Here is an 18,231-nt window from a genome sequence, read left to right as displayed (position 1 = left end):
CATGTCTATTCTAGCACGCCCCCCAAAGCGGAAACTACACGAGGTCGAGACGCTAGAAGATGGCTCTCGAAATTATAGTCCCAGTGGGCTCGCAACGCCCGTCATCTCCATGTCTCGGCCACCTTCTCGTCGGTCGAGCGAGCACCGAGAAGCATCCGACTCACATTCGCTGCCGTCCTTGCGGGAACTTCACTCCAATCGCGGATCGCCCGTTATGTTCGAGAACAGTCACCTCCAGACCCATCGTACCTTCAGTCCGAAGGCATCCATCGTCTTGATCGGAATCCGCGGAACGGGCAAGTCGAGTCTCGCGGTCATCCTCGCCGCGACCTCCGGCCGGCGCTTGATCGATGCAGACCGCTACTTCCAACAAATTGTCGGATGTTCTCGTGCTGCTTTCAAGAAGGAGAACGATGGCTTTGTGTATCGACACCAGGAGGCGCGGGTCATGGAGTCGATGCTGGCGGACAACCAAGAGGGATGCGTGATAGCGTGTGGGGCTGGATCGATGGAGCGCAACGGGCAAAGACTTCTCAGGGAGTACGCCCAAACACATCCAGTGATACACGTCATTCGGGACCCAGAAAGCATCCAGTCTTACCTCAAGGCTTGGGATACACAAAAGGTCCGCCACTTCCTCGAGATATCCGGTCCGATCTACCGAGGCTGTTCCAATCTTGAGTTCTTCAATCTCTCGGAGACCAGAGGTGACAACGTGGACAAGGACGATGACAATGCCTCGCCAGCTCATAAAATCGAACCCCGGTCACATACCCCCATCCCGTTCCTGACTCTAAAAAGAGTCCAACGGGATTTCCTTCGGTTCATTGCGTTCATCACTGGCGACATCGCAGAACTGAACAGTCAACATGCATCTTTCCCACTTTCGCTGCTACCCGTGGAGTCTCGGACGTACACATCTGCGGTCTCTGTTCCGCTCTCTAAGCTGGGCGAGAAAGGTATCGACATTGAGGAGCTAGAGTTCACTGTCGATGCTTTCGAGCTGGCAATCGACGTCGCAGACCCTTCGGCTCAGCCGGAACTGGACTCAAATATCGCAGACAGCATCAGTCAAGCCGTGGCAACCATTCGCCGTAATATCATCGTCCCCCTGATCTACCATGTCGAAAGTTATACCACTCCTGGCAGCACCTCATCACCCACCCGCGCTCCTGTACGGTGTACCGACGAGAATTATCTGAACCTCGTTCGGCATGGGCTACGCCTCTCTACAGGATTCCTCACTGTGGACCTTACTCGTGATGATCACATTATATCCCAGATCATTTCCGCAAGTGGTCGTACTCGAATCATCGGGCACTTCGAAGCCTTCCAACCTTTGCCAGGAGGCTGGGATGGAGATGAATATATGAAAGTCTACGAACGGGCCAAACGACTGGGATGTGACGTTGTGCGGCTATTCCAGCCCGCTGAATCTGCGGAAGATAATCTGGCGGTGCAGCGATTCCGCCATCGAGTGCAAAGTTTGCCCGTTTCGGGGCTTCCTTTAATTGCCTACAACACAGGCCCTCTCGGCCGCATGTCTCGCTGTTTCAATCCAATCCTCACCCCTGTCACACATCCATCTTTGGTTACTCAACCGTCAAACCAATTACGTTCAAATATCACAGCCCGTGAAGCACAGCAGGCACTCTACAGCTCCTTTGCGTTAGATCCTATGCAGTTCTTTGTCTTCGGTGCAAATACTACATACAGTATGTCACCAGCGATGCACAATACAGCATTCAAAATATGTGGCTTGCCGCATAAGTATTCGATCCACCAATCGCCCACTTTGCGTGGGTTGAACGATCTAGTCGAGAATCAATACTTCGGCGGATCCAGTGTCAGTCTTCCATACAAGACTGAGTGCATTCCCCTACTTCATTCAATGTCTACCCACGCCCGCGCCATTGGCGCCATCAATACCCTCATTCCTATCCGAAACTTCAGTGACACCAACAACCTCCTTCTACAAGAATCATCAGTCTTCCTTGAAAAGAGCCACGCAGGCCCCATCAAGGGTCTTCATGGTGACAACACCGATTGGATTGGTATTTGCAATTGTATTCGCCGAGGTCTGTCACCTGCAAACGCGGTTCGGCCATCATCTACCGGCCTCGTCATCGGATCTGGTGGAATGGCTCGTGCTGCGATCTACTCAATGATCCATCTCGGCATACAGAATATCTTTGTCCACAATCGTACCCTCGCCAACGCAGAGAAGCTGGCACATCATTATAACCGACAAGACCTCCACCCCAAAGAGGCGCATGGATCTGGACGTCCCACGGTCCGCATCATTGCTTCACTCTCAGACCCCTGGCCTGCCGATTTCAAGCAACCCACTGTTGTAGTCTCGTGTATTCCAGCTCACAGCATTGGCGGTCAGCCAGCACCGAACTTCCACATGCCCACGCAATGGCTGGAAAGCCCGACAGGTGGTGTTATCATTGACGTAAGTTTCAGCTCCAACAATACACTGAATAGTTCCCCATGGTTGATATCTAACCGATTCTTTAGCTGGCATACAAACCCTTGAACACCCCTCTCATGAAACAAACTCGCGCCCTATCCCATCGTGGGTGGGTAGCATTGGATGGTCTTGACGTCCTCCCCGAACAAGGTTTTGCTCAATTCGAATTATTCACAGGCCGCCGTGCGCCTCGTCGCGTCATGCGGAGTATCGTGCTCCAGGAATACAAGGACGACGAAGGAAATGATGACCATGACGCGATTCAAGACCGCCTACAGCAGATGGACGGGCAGCCAAGCTGAAACTTGATACCCGAAAAAAAGCGCACTGTCGAGGTACTTTAACACTAGGGATCACTTGTTTTCCTATGCGGCACTTTGGCTCATATGCATGGTTGTGCTCTCGAAATGTGTGATATGTCTATATATATGTCTTAACGATATCAGTACGAATGTGCCTCGCACTCATCGCTAGTATTATTGCCACAAGTAGAAGTTTCCTAGCATGTATATCACCGTGAAACGCTGGAATATATTTGAACCCAGGATAGGAAGTGATGACACTGAGTCCACGTTGGCTTCCGCATTAGTACTATTGAACTTTGCCGCTAGGTCTTTTCCTATACTATCCGCAAGTGCCGCCGGATGACTCTGCATCGCATTCTAGAAGTTCACCCCTCCGATGAAGACAGATAGTGATATCGCAATGTTGCGAGTGAAATCGAATGTCACAATCGCAGATGCAGAACCAGGCGGATCCACATGCGATGGTAACGCAATCAAGAGTGACTGGAAGTTTAATCCTACCCCCACCCCAGCAACAGCTTCGATATCCGCGATTTTGGCTATTGACATATTCTCGTCGAATGTGAAGAACAATCCAGAATTAAGGGCTAGGATTACCATTCCGGTCCATATGGGTTCGCAATAGTGACCTGTTGTCAGGGGTCATTATAATACCAACTGAGGTGGACTTGTCGTGTCCGACCGGTATGTTTGATAATGAGCCAGTTGCTATGCCAGTGAGACATTGAACAATGTCAATAGATAGAGTAAATACTCCAGATATCATGATCAATGTGCCTTTGACGACTTGGAAGAAAAGAGGAGAAAGCAAAAGGCGCAGATGTAGACCTAGAAAGACTTCCTCGTCGGCATTGATAACATCATGAAGAAGTGAACTGGCCGTGTATTTCCAAAATTGTGACAGAAGCAGACAAGCAATGCTGCTTGCTATGTTTGAACGTTTATTGAAAAGACCCAATAGCATAGTGGGAAACCTTGCATATCTAGCTTCACTTACCAGAAACATAGATAGCATGAGGATCCCGAATATAACGACAGAATACAGGAGGCGACTGCCATGGAAGAGGCGTTCCTCCAAAGTTAAAACCGAGGAAAAGCATCAAAATTGTCCTTTAAATGGTGATAACTCCTAGGCCGTCAATCTTTTTCAGGTCAGATCCAAAGGAAAGCTGATCCACCAATTCCATCTCCACGATACTAGCTGGGTGAAGACGCCTCCTGAAACGGGTCCAATGCCACTGTCTAATGCCCAGGCGACACTGGTAAGATCGAGATACATGCCTCTTTGTCCTTTTGATAGTTAGCAGGAGAATCTGACACTGAAGCAAGCACTGACAGACCCTATGTCAAACATATTTGTGATTCAGATATTAACAGGAATCACCACGCCTCCAGCCGCTTCCCTGGATCGCACGACCACTGAGAAACATTGGAATATTGACTGACGCAGCGCAAGTAAGGATCCGACAAAAATTCGGCCACCGCAGCAAGAAGCATCGCCTTCCGTCCCCAGATATCATTTAGTTTTCCCCACACCGGAGTGGAGTTTGCATTTGCCAATAGATAGGCGGAACCAATCCATATATAACCAGACCCTGATAGGAAGACTTTCAATATGAAAGGGATAGCTGGGCTCGCAATGGTCTTCCAATCACAATTTTAGCCGAAAACCATGTAGAATGTATTTGGATGCACAAACAAGATCGAGTGCTGCAGTAAACAACGAGAGCTAATGGGTAGATGTTAGACAATGTTTTCTAAATCAATTGGAACCGGCGTATACGAATAGACAGCCAATCACTATTAGCGTCCGCGTTCAGCTGGGTTTCGGTGGTATTGCGCCGGCTTCGGGACCATCTGGAGAATTGGTCGAATACATGTTCTCCGTGATTCCGTAGTAGGGGGGAAGCGGAGTCAGGTAAAAAGGATTTCGGCGAATAAATTAATATACACAGCTGTCTTAAGGGGTTTCTCTATCGTTGATCCGGCTAGTCTCCCCTCCCAAAATGCACTCCATGATCTGACAAGGGTGCGTAGGGGCCAAATTAAGCAACCTGGCCTTGGACCGGTCCGATGGCATATCTTAGATTTTGGGCATCGCTATGTGTGAGCTATGAATGCCTCAACAGTAGAATATGACACCGAGAAATTTACTCCGGCATCTTGAATGTGAACAAGAGAAAGGAAGAAAAGAAATAAAAAAGGACAACGGGGCCAAGAAAGAGATCTTGAATAAGTTGATGCAGAATTCCCGGTTCATATAATGCGAATAAGGAAGATATAGTATCACTCCATTGAAGAAACCATATCAGCTCAGTAGTGTCAGTGTGGTCTATTGGTCTATTCTCAACTTGATGGGCGGTGGAGTTGGAACTGACAGGCGGTCGATCGGAGCTAGTCCCTCTCAATCTTGCTTCGTAGGCAAAGAAACTTCGGCTGGTGTCATCAAATGTTATATTCCACCTCGCCCTACGGATTATAGAAAACCTCAGTTTTTAATCATGAAACAACCAAATTCAGCCCTTGAGGGGGTACTACCCTCAGGCTTCACACCATTGGTCAGGGCTTCTGCAGCACCGCGAGGGCATCACATACAGTAATTTGAGCCCCAAGAAATGGCTAGGTACAAGTAGATGATCGATAAATCGCTTGGGATGCAAGTACTGAGCGACTTTTTGCACCACCTTCAGTTGCCTAGAAGTTGCCCAAGGTTCTGTCTGATGAGTAGCGTAGAACTAGAACGCAGTTCTCTCAGAATAAAGCCCAGACCCTGGGTTCACGGCAACTAATCAGTATGAAACACATTACCTGGAGTTTACAATATATTGGAAAAGTGGCGCGATCCGCGAGAGGCCGAAGCCGTGAAGGTTCTCGGAGATTAGCGATTATCTGATTGATAACCGGGATCAAGGTACGCTAGTGGAATAGCGCGAACGTTGGTCTCCACTCCAACGTTTGGATTTTCCCACTCGTGTGACTTTCAACTGCTAACTTCGACTACATTTCTAATACCATCTCTGAATCGGCTGTTCCTTTGGCTCCAAGTTTTTCCAGGAGAAAAATAGATCGAGATGACTTGCAGCGTCCCGCAAAAGCCCCGAACGCGAGCACAATGGCTGACTGACCCACCACACCAGCAAGGATCATCGCTTGACTCTGCCAGCTGGATGGGGGTCCGAGGACGTCTCGCATAAGGCGGCAGGGAAAAGTGGGCCCACCCGCTAATTAGGCAGGGATGCCTCATGCGTGCTCAGCGAATCAACCTACAGAGCCAGGCGGCCACCGAAACCAAGACAAGCACAATCGCCGCAGCCACCCGAGCGCGTTCCCTTAGTGCTCGTTGCTTGTCGTTAAGCATCCGACTTCGGGACATGTATTCTAGATAGGTAAAGATCCGCATCGCCCTGTGCGAGCTTTAATATTTAGTGTTCGTGACGTCTGGATCTATTGTGACTTCTCCATCAGCAGTCACTATGCATGTTCCTCCTCTGATCCGTCGAGCACGAACGGTATATCGTCGCATGCCAAATCGAGTGACTCCGGAGAGTATTGAGACAAGCACAATACAAAACAGCAAAGCACAGGTAAATCCTGAGGGGCAAGATGATCTCACGTTAAGCTACACCAATTCTGAATCCCGCGAGCACATGCCTGATGAACATGCCCAGCGAGGTGTTCAAGATGTTGAAGCTGTGGCCCTTGCTTGGTCTAAAGGCTATTTGATTGCAGTATTCGTGAAGTATGTATCTAATCACTTAGTGCATTTCTGTTGTGCAATTTGCACAAAGTTCTAACAAAACAAATCGCGTAGTATTTGGTGCTTATATTTCGTCAACGCATTTCAAGCAACAATGAACACGAGTCTTAACCCCTATGTCACGAGCACCTTCCAATCACATTCGCTTTCGGGTGTTCCCACCGCGCTCGGCGATGCCTTTGCAGCTGCCACCTACCTTCCGATGGCAAAATTGATGGATGTTTGGGGTCGCGCAGAGGGGTTTCTATTCATGATCATATGTCTTACGATCGGATTGATTCTCATGGCAACTTGCCAAACATTCGAGACTTACTGTGCCGCCAATGTGAGTCCTCTGTTGACCACCAGAACTTGTGGATATGCGCGAGGTGCGCGTTGTTCTTAATACTGACATTGTGGCTTTAAGGTCTTCTGGTACATCGGTTTCTATGGCACCGAGTACGCAATTGATGTTGTGACTGCTGATGCATCGACTCTTCAAAATCGTGCCTTCGCATATGCGTTTACATCCTCCCCATACATCATCACCGCTTTTGCTGGACCAAAGGTGGCAGAGCAGTTTTACTATGATATTTCCTGGAGATGGGGGTTTGGCGCCTGGGCTATTATCACGCCCATCGTGGCTACACCGCTTTACGTCATGCTGAAGTACAACCTTTCTAAAGCTGAAAAAGAGGGATACCGGATAAAGAGACCAAGTGGTCGCTCCATGTTAGAGAGTATCTGGCATTGGACTGTACAGTTTGATTGTGAGTGTTACTGTCGTCATTTGATCCCATATAACCCAGTTCTATGAAATTGAATTCTTATCCAAGATTATAGTGCTTGGTGTCTTCGTCTTTACTGCTGGACTCGTGCTTTTCGAGCTTCCTTTCGATGTAGCTGCCTATGCTCCTGATGGCTGGGCCTCGGGGTATATCATTGCCATGCTTGCTGTCGGATTCTCGATGCTATTCTTCTTTGCAATTTGGGAGAAATGGCTTGCCCCCGTACCTGTGCTTGAGTGGCGCTTGCTCACAAATCGTACGATCATCGGTGCAATTCTACTTGATGCAACATATCAACTTTCCAACTATTGCTGGAGCTATTACTTTACCTCCTGGTTGCAGGTCAACAATGATCTTACTATCACTACCTCGAACTATATTAACAACATCTTTGATATGGTCTCGGGCGTGCTTTTGCTTCTTCTTGGCTGGTTCATACGCATGGTTGGCCGTTATAAGTGGACTTTGTACATTGCAATTCCGCTATACATTTTTGCACAGGGATTGATGATTCATTTCCGAACGCCAAATGGCGACGTCGGCTATCAAGTGATGTGTCAGATTTTCCTTGCCATTGGAGGTTCAGTCTTTATTCTGGTTGAACAGCTAGCAATCCTGGCTGCAGTTGACCACCAGCACGTTGCCACCGCCCTCGCTCTTCTAAATGTGGCAGGAACTATTGGAGACAGCGCGGGCATCACTATCAGTACAATTATCTGGCAGCAGACATACCTGAAAGCCCTTTGTCGATATCTGCCCGAATCGGCGTTGCCGAATCTCAACAACATTTACGAGGATCTCACAACCCAAACCAGTTATCCTATTGGAACCCCGATCCGGCTAGCCATTCAGAAAGCTTATGCTTACGCAGAACTGAGACTGCTTGCCGTGGGGTGTGGGATCATGGTTCTAGCAATTCCGTGGACTATTCTGATCAAGGACATGGACCTCAAGAGGAAGCCACAGGTCAAGGGAACAGTCTTTTAGTTAACAATCACCTTCCGTATATAATCGAAATGGTCTTTATTCTGGAGATGCCCGGATCGAATAGTCCACTCCGCTCGGGTTTATGATGAAATTGCTCGCCTGGTTGTTCCTAAAATGGATAGTGTAAATGGGTCACACGCGTCGCTCTCGTGGGGCCAATAAAGTGGGTGCAATGGCGGCTCGTCGGGCACCAAAGTACTGAGGTGAGCGATCAAACTGTTGCTACGCAAGCGTACGAGTAGTTACGAGTTTAAACCAGACAAAGGCGTGTAGATAAAAAGTCAGCCGTATCGAAAAAAAAAGCCAAAACCGATATCGGACAGGGCCAAGTTGCTCAAAACACCGCTCTAAGCGCGTGGGCTCACTTCGCGAGCTAGGGCCGAGTGCACGGCTTCGGTGGTAGTTAGCATCCCACTAGCATCAATGTTGCATCCTCTTCCGAACTTGGTCCTTGCGCTCACCTTCTCATAGTTATAAGCTATCCACGGTCCTGTCCCTGGCCGTCGCGATACCCGCGACGTGTCGTATGACGGCGGAGCACGAGTCTCCGTCCAGAAAAAACACAGTCTGATACATAGCAAGTTACTTTGGATCTTGCAATGCGTCAAACAGGAAACAAACAGCTGATGGACTTCGGGTTCTCTGGATCTGACGAAATTGAAGAGATCAAAGAATTGAACGAACTCGTTTGGGAAAATAACGGCGGCGTTGAGATTGTTAAGGCTGGAACTCTGACGGCGCTTGTTGAAAGCTTGACTCGCCATGACAGGCTTGAGGCTTCTTTTAATCGGATATTTCTCACGACATACGAATACTTTACATCAACCCCGGTTCTGACTGATCTCCTCATCCGGCGGTTTTCCTGCCCGCCACCCGTCACTTTTAGTCCAACCCAAGCAGCAGAATGGTCAACGCGAAGAAAACCATTAGTTCAAGTCCGCGTGATAAATATCTTGAAACAGTGGCTTGAACATTTTTGGACCGGTCCAGAAGGTCCTGATGATCCAAATTTGCTAAAGCTACAAAGTTTTGCGAACGTTGCTGTCGCAGAGACAAGTGCCGCGAAACATCTTCTTGAGCTTGTCCAACGCCGACTTGCGGGTCTGGAACTGAAAAGATCGCATCCATCTCCTCCAAAGCCACCAAAACCAATTTTACCGCGAAAATTGAACAAACTCGAGTTCATCAAAATCGACCCAAAAGAAATCGCGCGCCAATTAACTATTATGGAGGCGTGCATGTTCAGCAAACTGCAGACATGTGAATTCTTACATAAAACATGGCAGAAGAAAGACAGTCCCGATGCATTTCATCCAGCACACAATGTTAAAGCTTTGATTCGATATTTCAATCAGCTCTCAAACTGGGTTGGTGCCCTGATAATTGCAGAATCGGAACTGAAAAAGCGAACGCAGTGTATAGGACATCTGGTCAATGTGGCCACTGTATGATATAATTTCCCCGATGAGATATACGGCCATAAACTAAGACAAAAGAAACAGGAATGTTACAATCTGCAAAATTACTCCGCCGTGATATCTATTCTATCAGGACTGGAGAGCGCCCCAATCTACCGGCTTGCTCGAACATGGGCAATGGTTACCCAACGTAGCTGCGATGCACTTAGACCTTTACAAGCCATGATCTCTAGCGCACAAAACTATAATGCCTACCGTGAGACGATACGGATGGCAGTTCCTCCATGTATACCCTTCCTTGGTGAGCCAGATCTTGAATTTATCGCCAAATGTACCAAACTGACTTTCCATATTCTCACAAGGTTTGTTCTTGAAGGACCTCACTTTCATCGAAGATGGAAATCCATCCGTTACGTCAGAAGGTCTCATCAATTTTCATAAGTGCACCATGCTAGCATCATGTGTTCACGAGATCCAGCGTTTTCAACAAGCTTCCTATTGTTTACAAATTGTTCCAGAGATACAAGACTATCTCGTTACTCAACTGCAATCTGCACCTGATGTACACGATATGTACGAAAGAAGCTGCGTGTTAGAGCCTCTTGGTCGGGGCGAACACAGGCACAGAGATTCTTATACCCCGACTGGCGGTATGACGACCTCAATGGTTATCGCCTGTATGATTCTAGACGATTAATGTTTTAATGTCAAAATACCAAAAGCATACTGTATCAACCTCATGCTCATACTTAAATAAAAGGTCGGCAAAGTATTGCCAGTCTCATTGTTCAAAGTAGGAATCGTAAGTTTCCTGCCCTTTTTTAGCTCTACTTTAAGAGCTGTTCTAGCAACTCTTGATCTGAACTGATGCTTGGTCTTATGGGTACAAAGGTTCCTTGGAATATACATCTCAATAAAGTCAGTAAGTTGGCACCGTCGATCGATCGAGAATCTAGCCCAAGGGACAAAGCTTACTTGTATTCCTTATCCTGGCGCAGATTTCTTTTATGTGGGTTCCAGTTGTGGCAGTATCTTATATAAGGCAATAAATAGAGTACAGCGACGCAAGGAACTCATTCATGAGCCGGCCTTGCTAAAGAATACAATGCCTAATCAAGCGATGCAATTCAGCACCATTCAGGATGCTGTCGAAGATTTCAGTAAGAGCTGCATCCCCACCTGGGATCCTGAAATGCTGTATTATATGAATAGATCTGCTCATACATACCTGCAGAGAAGGGGAAATTTGTAGTCGTCCTTGATTTCTGGGGAGCGCAAAATGAGGGGGATCTGTTATATCACAGATGCCCAAATGACATTTATGATTCACTAACACGAGGTATGTCAGTCCCCAGAGAATATGCGCTCTTTTTTTCTGAGTTCGAATATCATTCAAGGCTAATGCAACCTCTACGAATGTATCAGTGGCCTGATTTGTACACCCATGTCACCTGAATTTGCGGATCATCTTGAACTGCCCTAGGTCGTCGCTAAAATTGTCGATCCAAATCGCACAGCATATACCATTGCTGTGGATGCCGACAATTTATCTATCAGCACTACAATTTCAGCCCACGACCGCTCGCTTACGTTCAGAAACCGGGCAAAACATGACATTCAGCTTACTGATCTCAGGCCACCGGGCCATGTTGTACCTCTGCGAGCTCATGCAGCCGGGTTGAGGGATCGGGTGGGCACCCCAAAGCTTCTGTTGAGCTATGCAGACCTGCTGGTAAAAGATCAGTTGGTGCTATCTCTGAGCTAGTGTCAGATGGGAGTGAAATACAAGAGGTGGCGGAAAGGCAGGAGAATGGCATGTTGCGGCGGGATGATTGCTTGGCCTTTGGAAAGGATGGGGCTTGGCTGTAATTACTGTAGAGCAATTGACTAAATATGAACGAAATGAAAGTTAATTATGTACTTAAAGAGCTGCACAAGCTAGGACAAGCTTCGTCTATTTTGTGAGTTGGTTCAATGCTGACCGTCTATATTAAGACCGGTTTAGAATCATGTGACTTATACATACAAGTAAGTTGAATGAAACCACGCACTATACCTTTGTTTTAAGCTTTAATTTACGTGTAGAGTCCAATTTCACAAAGCAACTAACCTGATCGGTCAATATACCCCGTGTCAAGTTCAGGTAGAAACAAGCGTTCAAGTAAGCAGAAGAATATGTTGATGAGCTCGCCAAGCTATATCATATGCTTAATCATATGCTTTTTTCTGAGCCATCGAATGCTAATAGTGCGCTGGCACATTTGTAGCGAATTTAGGGCATTACACGGAGCCACTAGGTTCTATTAACTGAGCATGCTACATCATTCCCCCCCCACCCCCCAATGTTTCCAAATGGGCACAGCTGTTTTACCGTCATCTCGATAAACCCGACGCGCCCACATCGTACAGTAATGTTCGAAATCAGCTTTACCTTTTCACACTCTCGCATTGTTTGCCAGAGCCCCACCTGGAGCGCACTAGTCCATATTAGGAAGACCTTCCGTTATTCTTACATCTGCCAATGTACCTTCGATGAATTGACAGTAATCTCATTTATGGACAAAAGACTGTCTTCGCCTAGGTGGCAATCATACTACCCTCACATGTTATATTCTATCTAAATGTAATATTTACTTTCTACACGGCCGCAAATATGTAGGGAACTTTTGTCGAAAAAATGAGGTGTCAATACATTCGATGGTATCAGGGTTAATCATTTTTGTTGTGATGTGAGGCTGGTGCGGTGCAGATCAGGAACCAAGCCGCACCATCGGAATTGATTCTTGAGGTAACTATACGAAGATCCAAGTTGATTTCCAATTAACTTAAGCGTCTCATTGTATATATAGCTCCACGAAGTCCCTCGGAGAATAATCAAAAAAAGAAATTCCTTTGAATTACAACAATTTTTATTTTTTACATAAGATTCTGGAATCAGTTAAATTGTATACCTGAGACTTCACACACTGACGACTAAATTTACGGAATATAAACCCGAAAAGCGAGTCCTGGTTAGATATTATCTTCTACATAATAACTAGCAAATATCAGGCAAATATGGCCAAAATCACAAAATCCAGATCCCCACAAAGAAACCTTATCCCGCGATGTAAAATTGGTCGAAAACCTGGTGTTTGATCGATCCGACTTTTTAGGGGCCATAGAGCTATTTTGGCAGCCATTAAGGGGTTCAAATGTCCTAATCAGGTATAGCGGTATACCTTTCGGCGACACTAGCACCACGCTAGCACCTAAACAGGCTAGAGGGCATCGCTTAGTCCTTTAGAATACAAAGAAAGAGCCAATAGGATGCTTCCGTTTCAACGCGATGCATGCATTATCCGAAATTGCTTTAGACTGGACTCTGGCCCAAACCTGCAGAGACCCTGAAATAAACTCTTGTCGTATATGAAGGGGCTGGCCGCTCTATCTGTTCCTCTTATCATCTTTTCAAAATTTCCATTCCTGTCGCTCATTTGACTATATACCCGACATTCGTTAAATCAATACAACATGCGTATCCAATCTTTCGCCCTTTTGGCCGGTGCCACTGCCGCCATCGCTGCCGAGACAGTCTCTCTTTTTCTAATTGGCTTCGATGAGCAACCACTTGAGGGCAAGATCATTGGCACTGTAAGCACAACCATCCCTCTATCAATCTACCACAAAAACCTAACCAATGTTATCCTAGACCGGCTCCATGACCAAATATCTTATCAAGTGTGCTGCTGGCGTAGACTCCACCGAATGCGGCCTTCCCCCTAATGGCATGACCGTGGCCCAAGGCTCTTCAACCGTCAGCCTGGCATACGGCACGGGACGTATGTGAGTATATCCAGCCCTACAAGGAATCTACTTCTACCCCACAAGTCATAGCTGATCATTTCCTGAAACAGGTCCATCGCTGAGAACTGCAAGTATGATTCCGTAAGCGTGACCTGTGCCGCAAGCCTCGACGAAGAAGGCATAACCACCACATTCACCTCCGCCGTCGCCCTTACTGAAATCCCCGGTGGCGGCGCTTTGATGCCTGTCACTATCACCGGAACTGGAACGGAGAAGGCTGCCGCCACTACTGGTGCCTCCGTATCGGCTTCTACCGCTGCCTCGACTAGCGGCGCTACTTTGACTACCTCCGCTTCCACTACCGGTGGTACTAGCACCGGTACTAGCACTAGCGACTCCTCGGATAGCAGCAGTGCTGCTGCCACCAGCCAGACTGAATCTGGTAACGCTGCTATGCCTATGATTACTGGAAACGCGCACTGGGCTGCCGGTGGTGTTGTAGCTGCATTGGCTCTTGCCGCTCTTTGATCATCTGGACATTTTTTGGAATGAGGTTGGAGGTGTATAGTCGAGGCCCGCTTAACGCCTCTCTGCCTTGACAAAAAGTATGTACATCCTCATGTATCCTATGCAATATACCAAGCGTGATAATTTTTCTTTACTTTGGTCTTATCGACCTAATCTGAATCTATATTGTTGGCAATCGAATATGTACCTCGTATTTATGTCACACAACGTGGGACCTCGGAACATGTCCACTGAGCGCTATAACCCTCTAATTTCATTCGGACCCGTGGCGTGTAAGTTATGACTTGCGGTATAAGATACTAGCCGCAGCCTATATAATGGTCAGTGCCTATCCACACGAAAATCCAACCGCAAAAGAAACTTACTTGGTGGTTAGGGAAGACCAGGGTAGCAGCGATAACAACATTCTTTCTACGACCAGCGGAAAATATAACAATCTCGGCGATATTATCACCGGTAAATGGCTCGACGCCTCTGCCAATGGTTAATTATACTGCTTGTTTCCGCTTATTTGGCAAGACTTAATTGTAAACGGCATCAGCCTTGGACTTGTCTCCATTGGATCGCACAACAGAGAACTCCTAATCACGAGTACCATCATATCACAACTGTAAGTATATGCGGTGACCATACCGTCTCAACTTGACCAGGATCGATTTCAATAACACGAATTCTCGTGCTGATAAGCTCCTTTCTTATCGTATCAGTGAAGGAGCGGACAGACGCCTTGGTGGCGCAGTAAATGCTACCACCAGATTGATTACAGTAACTTACGTCAAGTCATCAAGGTACATTGATGGACGCAAGGAAAGCGGAAAGATGTCCTAATATAGACTAGTGCGCTCCAGGTGGGGCTCTGGCCAACAATGCGAGAGTGTGAAAAGGTAAAGCTGATTTCGAACATTACTGTAAAGTTGCGGCCCTCAGGTATTGTTCCAGCGTCTTCGGAAATGCTGCTTTACACATCCGGTGGAAAGGGTTCCATTTTGCCTTATGTTTTTATCCATGGAAACCATGAAGTTGGTTCCTTTTCTAACCAGGCGGTTGTGGACGCAAAAATTGTGGTTTTCTCTGGATAGGATCCTGGCTAACATGGTGTATGATCATTATCTAGCGATCAAATTGGCCTTTCCACAAAGCCACAGGATGATGTTCTTTACCTGTACGAATTGAAATTGGGTTTAATTTTCGCTTTCACATCCCCACCCCTTAATTTGGCCACCCCTGATGATTTCTCAGAGCAGTGCTAGTATACGGAAGAAGTGATCATTCACCTTGCAGTCTTGATGACAGAATTTACCTTGCCAAAACAATGCGGAGCTTTGTTCCGTACTTTGTTCAGTCAATGTCTATCAGAAGCGACAGTGACCTCCCAGGTGACGCACAGACTTTGTGCAAAGAAATCACTAACTACCTTGGGCTGAAAGCAGACAGAAAGGACTTGGATGATTTTATTGAAGTATATCGGAATCACTATTTTCGCAACCCCTCGGTTCCGAAAGAGGCTATTCTTGAATCATGCTTGCTTCATATTCTCAAGATGCCTTTCGATCTCGATTCTTCTATCACGCATGGCTTAATAAAGCAATGAGACCTCTTTTTTCTTCTTTGTTTAAAAACGACTTACCACAGATCAGTTTCGATCTGCACACACGTCTGTATTATTTATCAGTCCTCGCCGACTAGCACAAGCCGATGGATAGTGTAACCAGCCTTGTGATTTAAGACCAGGTTATCAATATTCTGGCTAAACTCTGCTGATGTAGTCTTCATTTTACGAAGCTTGGCAGTGTCGATTTGAAGCACGACTCAACTAACCGTCTCATTAGTGAGGCGACCGCAGTTGGAGACTGGTAGAATGGCTTTGTTGCGGTAGGTAATCTTGTTGTCCTTGTAGAGAAGGCAAGTGTGAGTGTCACCTGGGAGCACATATCCGAACCAGCCTAGCAAGGATCATGAAAATGACCTAGGGGGGCAAACTTACCCACGCATCTCTCCAAATGGTCCCTCCAGTCCAGGTTCGGTAATAGACATAGTTCCTACAAGCAGGATTTCGGCATTGACGGGAACGTAGAGGTCGTTAGCTCACAATTCGCCACATCGATCGCATGGTCCGTCGTAGCTTCAATGTAAACAGCTTCAGTGCATCCATCGGGCAGGGGCATACTGGATATCATGATAGCAGCGGTAGGAACACCAAAGACAAGAGCCCAAGGGACATCCTTGCCGATGGCCTTCCATTTCTGCTGCATCTGCCACCTGTGCTGAGGAGGAAGGACGAGGCCAGCCAAATGGTCCTTGTTGTAGGCCAAGGCCCTGGCAATAGAACAGTTTGTCCCAAATTTTGTCCGGGGATGAGATCACATGCATGCCATAGGTCTGAATGTACTTTCCTCAGTCAGATTGAAGAAGGAGTGGAACAGGAAGCTTGGTTAAATCGAAGTCTCCAGCATTGAAAGCGTTTCCTTGCAGGGACCGGTCTCGGCAATCCGGGGGGAATAGATGTCGAGTTCTCCGCCGAGAGCATCTTGTCTAAGATCTCCTTCATTCTTGCGGTGGGCGGGAGAATGAGGTGGCGTGCAAGTCTGCCATATCTGGTCTTCGGGTCGGATCGAGGAGAGTTGGGATGGACCCAGGTTCTGTTCTGTCGATCATTGGGACTACATGTACAAGCAACGGTTCTAGATCAGTGTAAGTTTCGAATGGATAAATCTTCGATCCTCGGCGAGTGTACAGCTTGAGGTAGAAGCTAATTGTTCCGCGAAGCGCCGCACGGGCGTGCGCCAACTAGGGGTTCCCAATGCTCCATCACAGCTTGAATTGCGGTTTGTACATCATCTCCTTCAAAAATCACCACGAGTGTTATAGGCCATATTAATGTAAAGCCTTCTGGTATATTACGTTTATACTATGTTCACTAGCTATTCAGATATTTCACAAACAGTGAAAGGGAAAGCTGGGCAAACAGTAGTCTGGGGAGGCTTCCTTTCCACCAGCTTTTTAGTCTTGGAGTCAAAAGTATCTTCCCTCGTAACGACTTCAAACCTTAACTGATGTTCAACGAGTATTGCTTTTTTTGCTTCCATGTGAAAACCCTGGTCAGAGTGACTATAGGGTGGAGGGCACACATCGTCCGCGGCACCAAATTCATAACATGCCAGGTCAACCTCATCAATCACAGCTGCACTCTTTGGATAGTTGAATGCAAAATTAATGGGTAAAGACCAGATGTTGTCTTCTTGTGCGATGGTGCCATTTTTGGCGTAGGGATTCTGGTCAGATCCCCAGTACCCCTTAACCGTTCCCTCGCACAGCTTTTTTGTTATCTCACTCTTGCAAATTTTGTATCTAAGGGTTGAACCATCAAGGGGTTGGCTCATCACCTTGATTACCTCCTCTGCATACCATCTCAGTTCCCGTATCACGAGATGCTTATCCTCTGTGGGTCGGTAGCTTCGTAATATTTGCCAGCGAGGAGAGAGAATAGCGGTAAATGAAAGCGTCGGTTCGGATGTTGGATTCGGTTTTTGTATGAGACTCATTTTCTTAATCAACTTTGAAAGAGGAATTTCCAACCCAGTTCTGATAAGGTGTGAGTCTTCCGAGGTGGCTTGACGGCGGAGTTTAACAGGTTGACTCCTTGTAACAGGCTCACGGCCTTCAGCCGTAAACGAGGCAATTATTTCATATGTAACAGATCCCAATGGTGTTTTTGTGGTTGTGGGTATAGTAGCTGGGACGTCCAAGGAAAAAGAGTATTTGCAAACTATCTTCCCTGGAAGTTCCTTAGTTCCTTCCAGACTGCAAAGCATCAATGAGATTTCGACAGCTTGTTCCTCTTCGAGTGAGCCCTCTGGAGGGTTGACTGACGGGCTGAAGAACGAAGGGCAAAAAAGTCGACTTTTGTTGAATGAAAAACGTGGACTGGTCTTCGTGCAGCAGCTTTTGCCGGAGGTTGATTTCACAAATTGAACAAGTCGAGCATAAATCGATGTGGTTGATGGTAATAATGAGCTTGAGTCCGCTGATATAATAATATGACCAGAAAGTGACGCGTATTCGCCCTTTTCGCCGCGTCGACTATTGATGTGATATGCAGAGGGAGCAACGAGCTCCAGATTGAATGAAGCCATAGCGTTTTGTAAGAAAGATGATATTGTGTGCAGCTGGGTTGTGTCACGGGCGAAGTATTTGAAGGATACGTGGG

General features: G+C 47.0%; 9 protein-coding genes across 9 annotated transcripts; 5 read left to right on the top strand and 4 right to left on the bottom strand.

Moving 5' to 3' along the window:
• Position 1: 1 nt before the first annotated feature.
• On the top strand, positions 2-2,778 carry N7508_006681 (putative quinate pathway repressor protein QutR; the record flags this gene model as incomplete). Its single annotated transcript, XM_058464747.1, has 2 exons — positions 2-2,458; positions 2,524-2,778. The coding sequence occupies 2 exons, from the start codon at positions 2-4 to the stop codon at positions 2,776-2,778; spliced, it is 2,712 nt and encodes a 903-aa protein (XP_058318600.1).
• Positions 2,779-2,952: 174 nt separating this feature from the next.
• Positions 2,953-3,881, bottom strand: N7508_006680 (uncharacterized protein; the record flags this gene model as incomplete). Its single annotated transcript, XM_058464746.1, is given in 4 exon segments — positions 2,953-3,126; positions 3,151-3,410; positions 3,436-3,768; positions 3,779-3,881. 4 exon segments carry the CDS (start codon positions 3,879-3,881, stop codon positions 2,953-2,955), a joined length of 870 nt encoding a protein of 289 aa, XP_058318599.1.
• Positions 3,882-3,893: 12 nt separating this feature from the next.
• Positions 3,894-4,425, bottom strand: N7508_006679 (uncharacterized protein; the record flags this gene model as incomplete). Its single annotated transcript, XM_058464745.1, has 2 exons — positions 3,894-4,122; positions 4,166-4,425. Coding segments are annotated over 2 exons (489 nt in total), but the record flags the coding sequence as incomplete, so codon positions are not given.
• A 1,829-nt stretch (positions 4,426-6,254) lies between these two features.
• N7508_006678 (uncharacterized protein) lies at positions 6,255-8,292 on the top strand (the record flags this gene model as incomplete). The annotated part of the gene is made up of 4 exons (XM_058464744.1): positions 6,255-6,520; positions 6,593-6,863; positions 6,945-7,287; positions 7,361-8,292. The coding sequence occupies 4 exons, from the start codon at positions 6,255-6,257 to the stop codon at positions 8,290-8,292; spliced, it is 1,812 nt and encodes a 603-aa protein (XP_058318597.1).
• Positions 8,293-8,891: 599 nt separating this feature from the next.
• N7508_006677 (Ras-GEF domain-containing protein) lies at positions 8,892-10,407 on the top strand (the record flags this gene model as incomplete). The annotated part of the gene is made up of 3 exons (XM_058464743.1): positions 8,892-9,737; positions 9,762-10,011; positions 10,073-10,407. The coding sequence occupies 3 exons, from the start codon at positions 8,892-8,894 to the stop codon at positions 10,405-10,407; spliced, it is 1,431 nt and encodes a 476-aa protein (XP_058318596.1).
• A 2,816-nt stretch (positions 10,408-13,223) lies between these two features.
• Positions 13,224-14,024, top strand: N7508_006676 (uncharacterized protein; the record flags this gene model as incomplete). Its single annotated transcript, XM_058464742.1, has 3 exons — positions 13,224-13,343; positions 13,402-13,535; positions 13,607-14,024. The coding sequence occupies 3 exons, from the start codon at positions 13,224-13,226 to the stop codon at positions 14,022-14,024; spliced, it is 672 nt and encodes a 223-aa protein (XP_058318595.1).
• A 521-nt stretch (positions 14,025-14,545) lies between these two features.
• N7508_006675 (Short-chain dehydrogenase/reductase SDR) lies at positions 14,546-14,818 on the bottom strand (the record flags this gene model as incomplete). The annotated part of the gene is made up of 3 exons (XM_058464741.1): positions 14,546-14,605; positions 14,658-14,769; positions 14,799-14,818. 3 exons carry the CDS (start codon positions 14,816-14,818, stop codon positions 14,546-14,548), a joined length of 192 nt encoding a protein of 63 aa, XP_058318594.1.
• A 298-nt stretch (positions 14,819-15,116) lies between these two features.
• Positions 15,117-15,615, top strand: N7508_006674 (uncharacterized protein; the record flags this gene model as incomplete). Its single annotated transcript, XM_058464740.1, is given in 3 exon segments — positions 15,117-15,121; positions 15,139-15,186; positions 15,264-15,615. The coding sequence occupies 3 exon segments, from the start codon at positions 15,117-15,119 to the stop codon at positions 15,613-15,615; spliced, it is 405 nt and encodes a 134-aa protein (XP_058318593.1).
• Positions 15,616-15,692: 77 nt separating this feature from the next.
• N7508_006673 (UbiD family decarboxylase) lies at positions 15,693-16,276 on the bottom strand (the record flags this gene model as incomplete). Its single annotated transcript, XM_058464739.1, has 3 exons — positions 15,693-15,791; positions 15,843-15,967; positions 16,114-16,276. The coding sequence occupies 3 exons, from the start codon at positions 16,274-16,276 to the stop codon at positions 15,693-15,695; spliced, it is 387 nt and encodes a 128-aa protein (XP_058318592.1).
• Positions 16,277-18,231: the final 1,955 nt, after the last annotated feature.

The sequence above is a fragment of the Penicillium antarcticum genome (assembly GCF_028974205.1).
Source record: "Penicillium antarcticum strain IBT 31339 chromosome Unknown utg000006l_segment0_segment0, whole genome shotgun sequence".
Taxonomy (NCBI): Eukaryota; Fungi; Ascomycota; class Eurotiomycetes; order Eurotiales; family Aspergillaceae; genus Penicillium; species Penicillium antarcticum.
The sequence above is the reverse complement of the archived record's forward strand: the minus strand, read 5'-3'. Positions and strand labels throughout refer to the sequence as shown.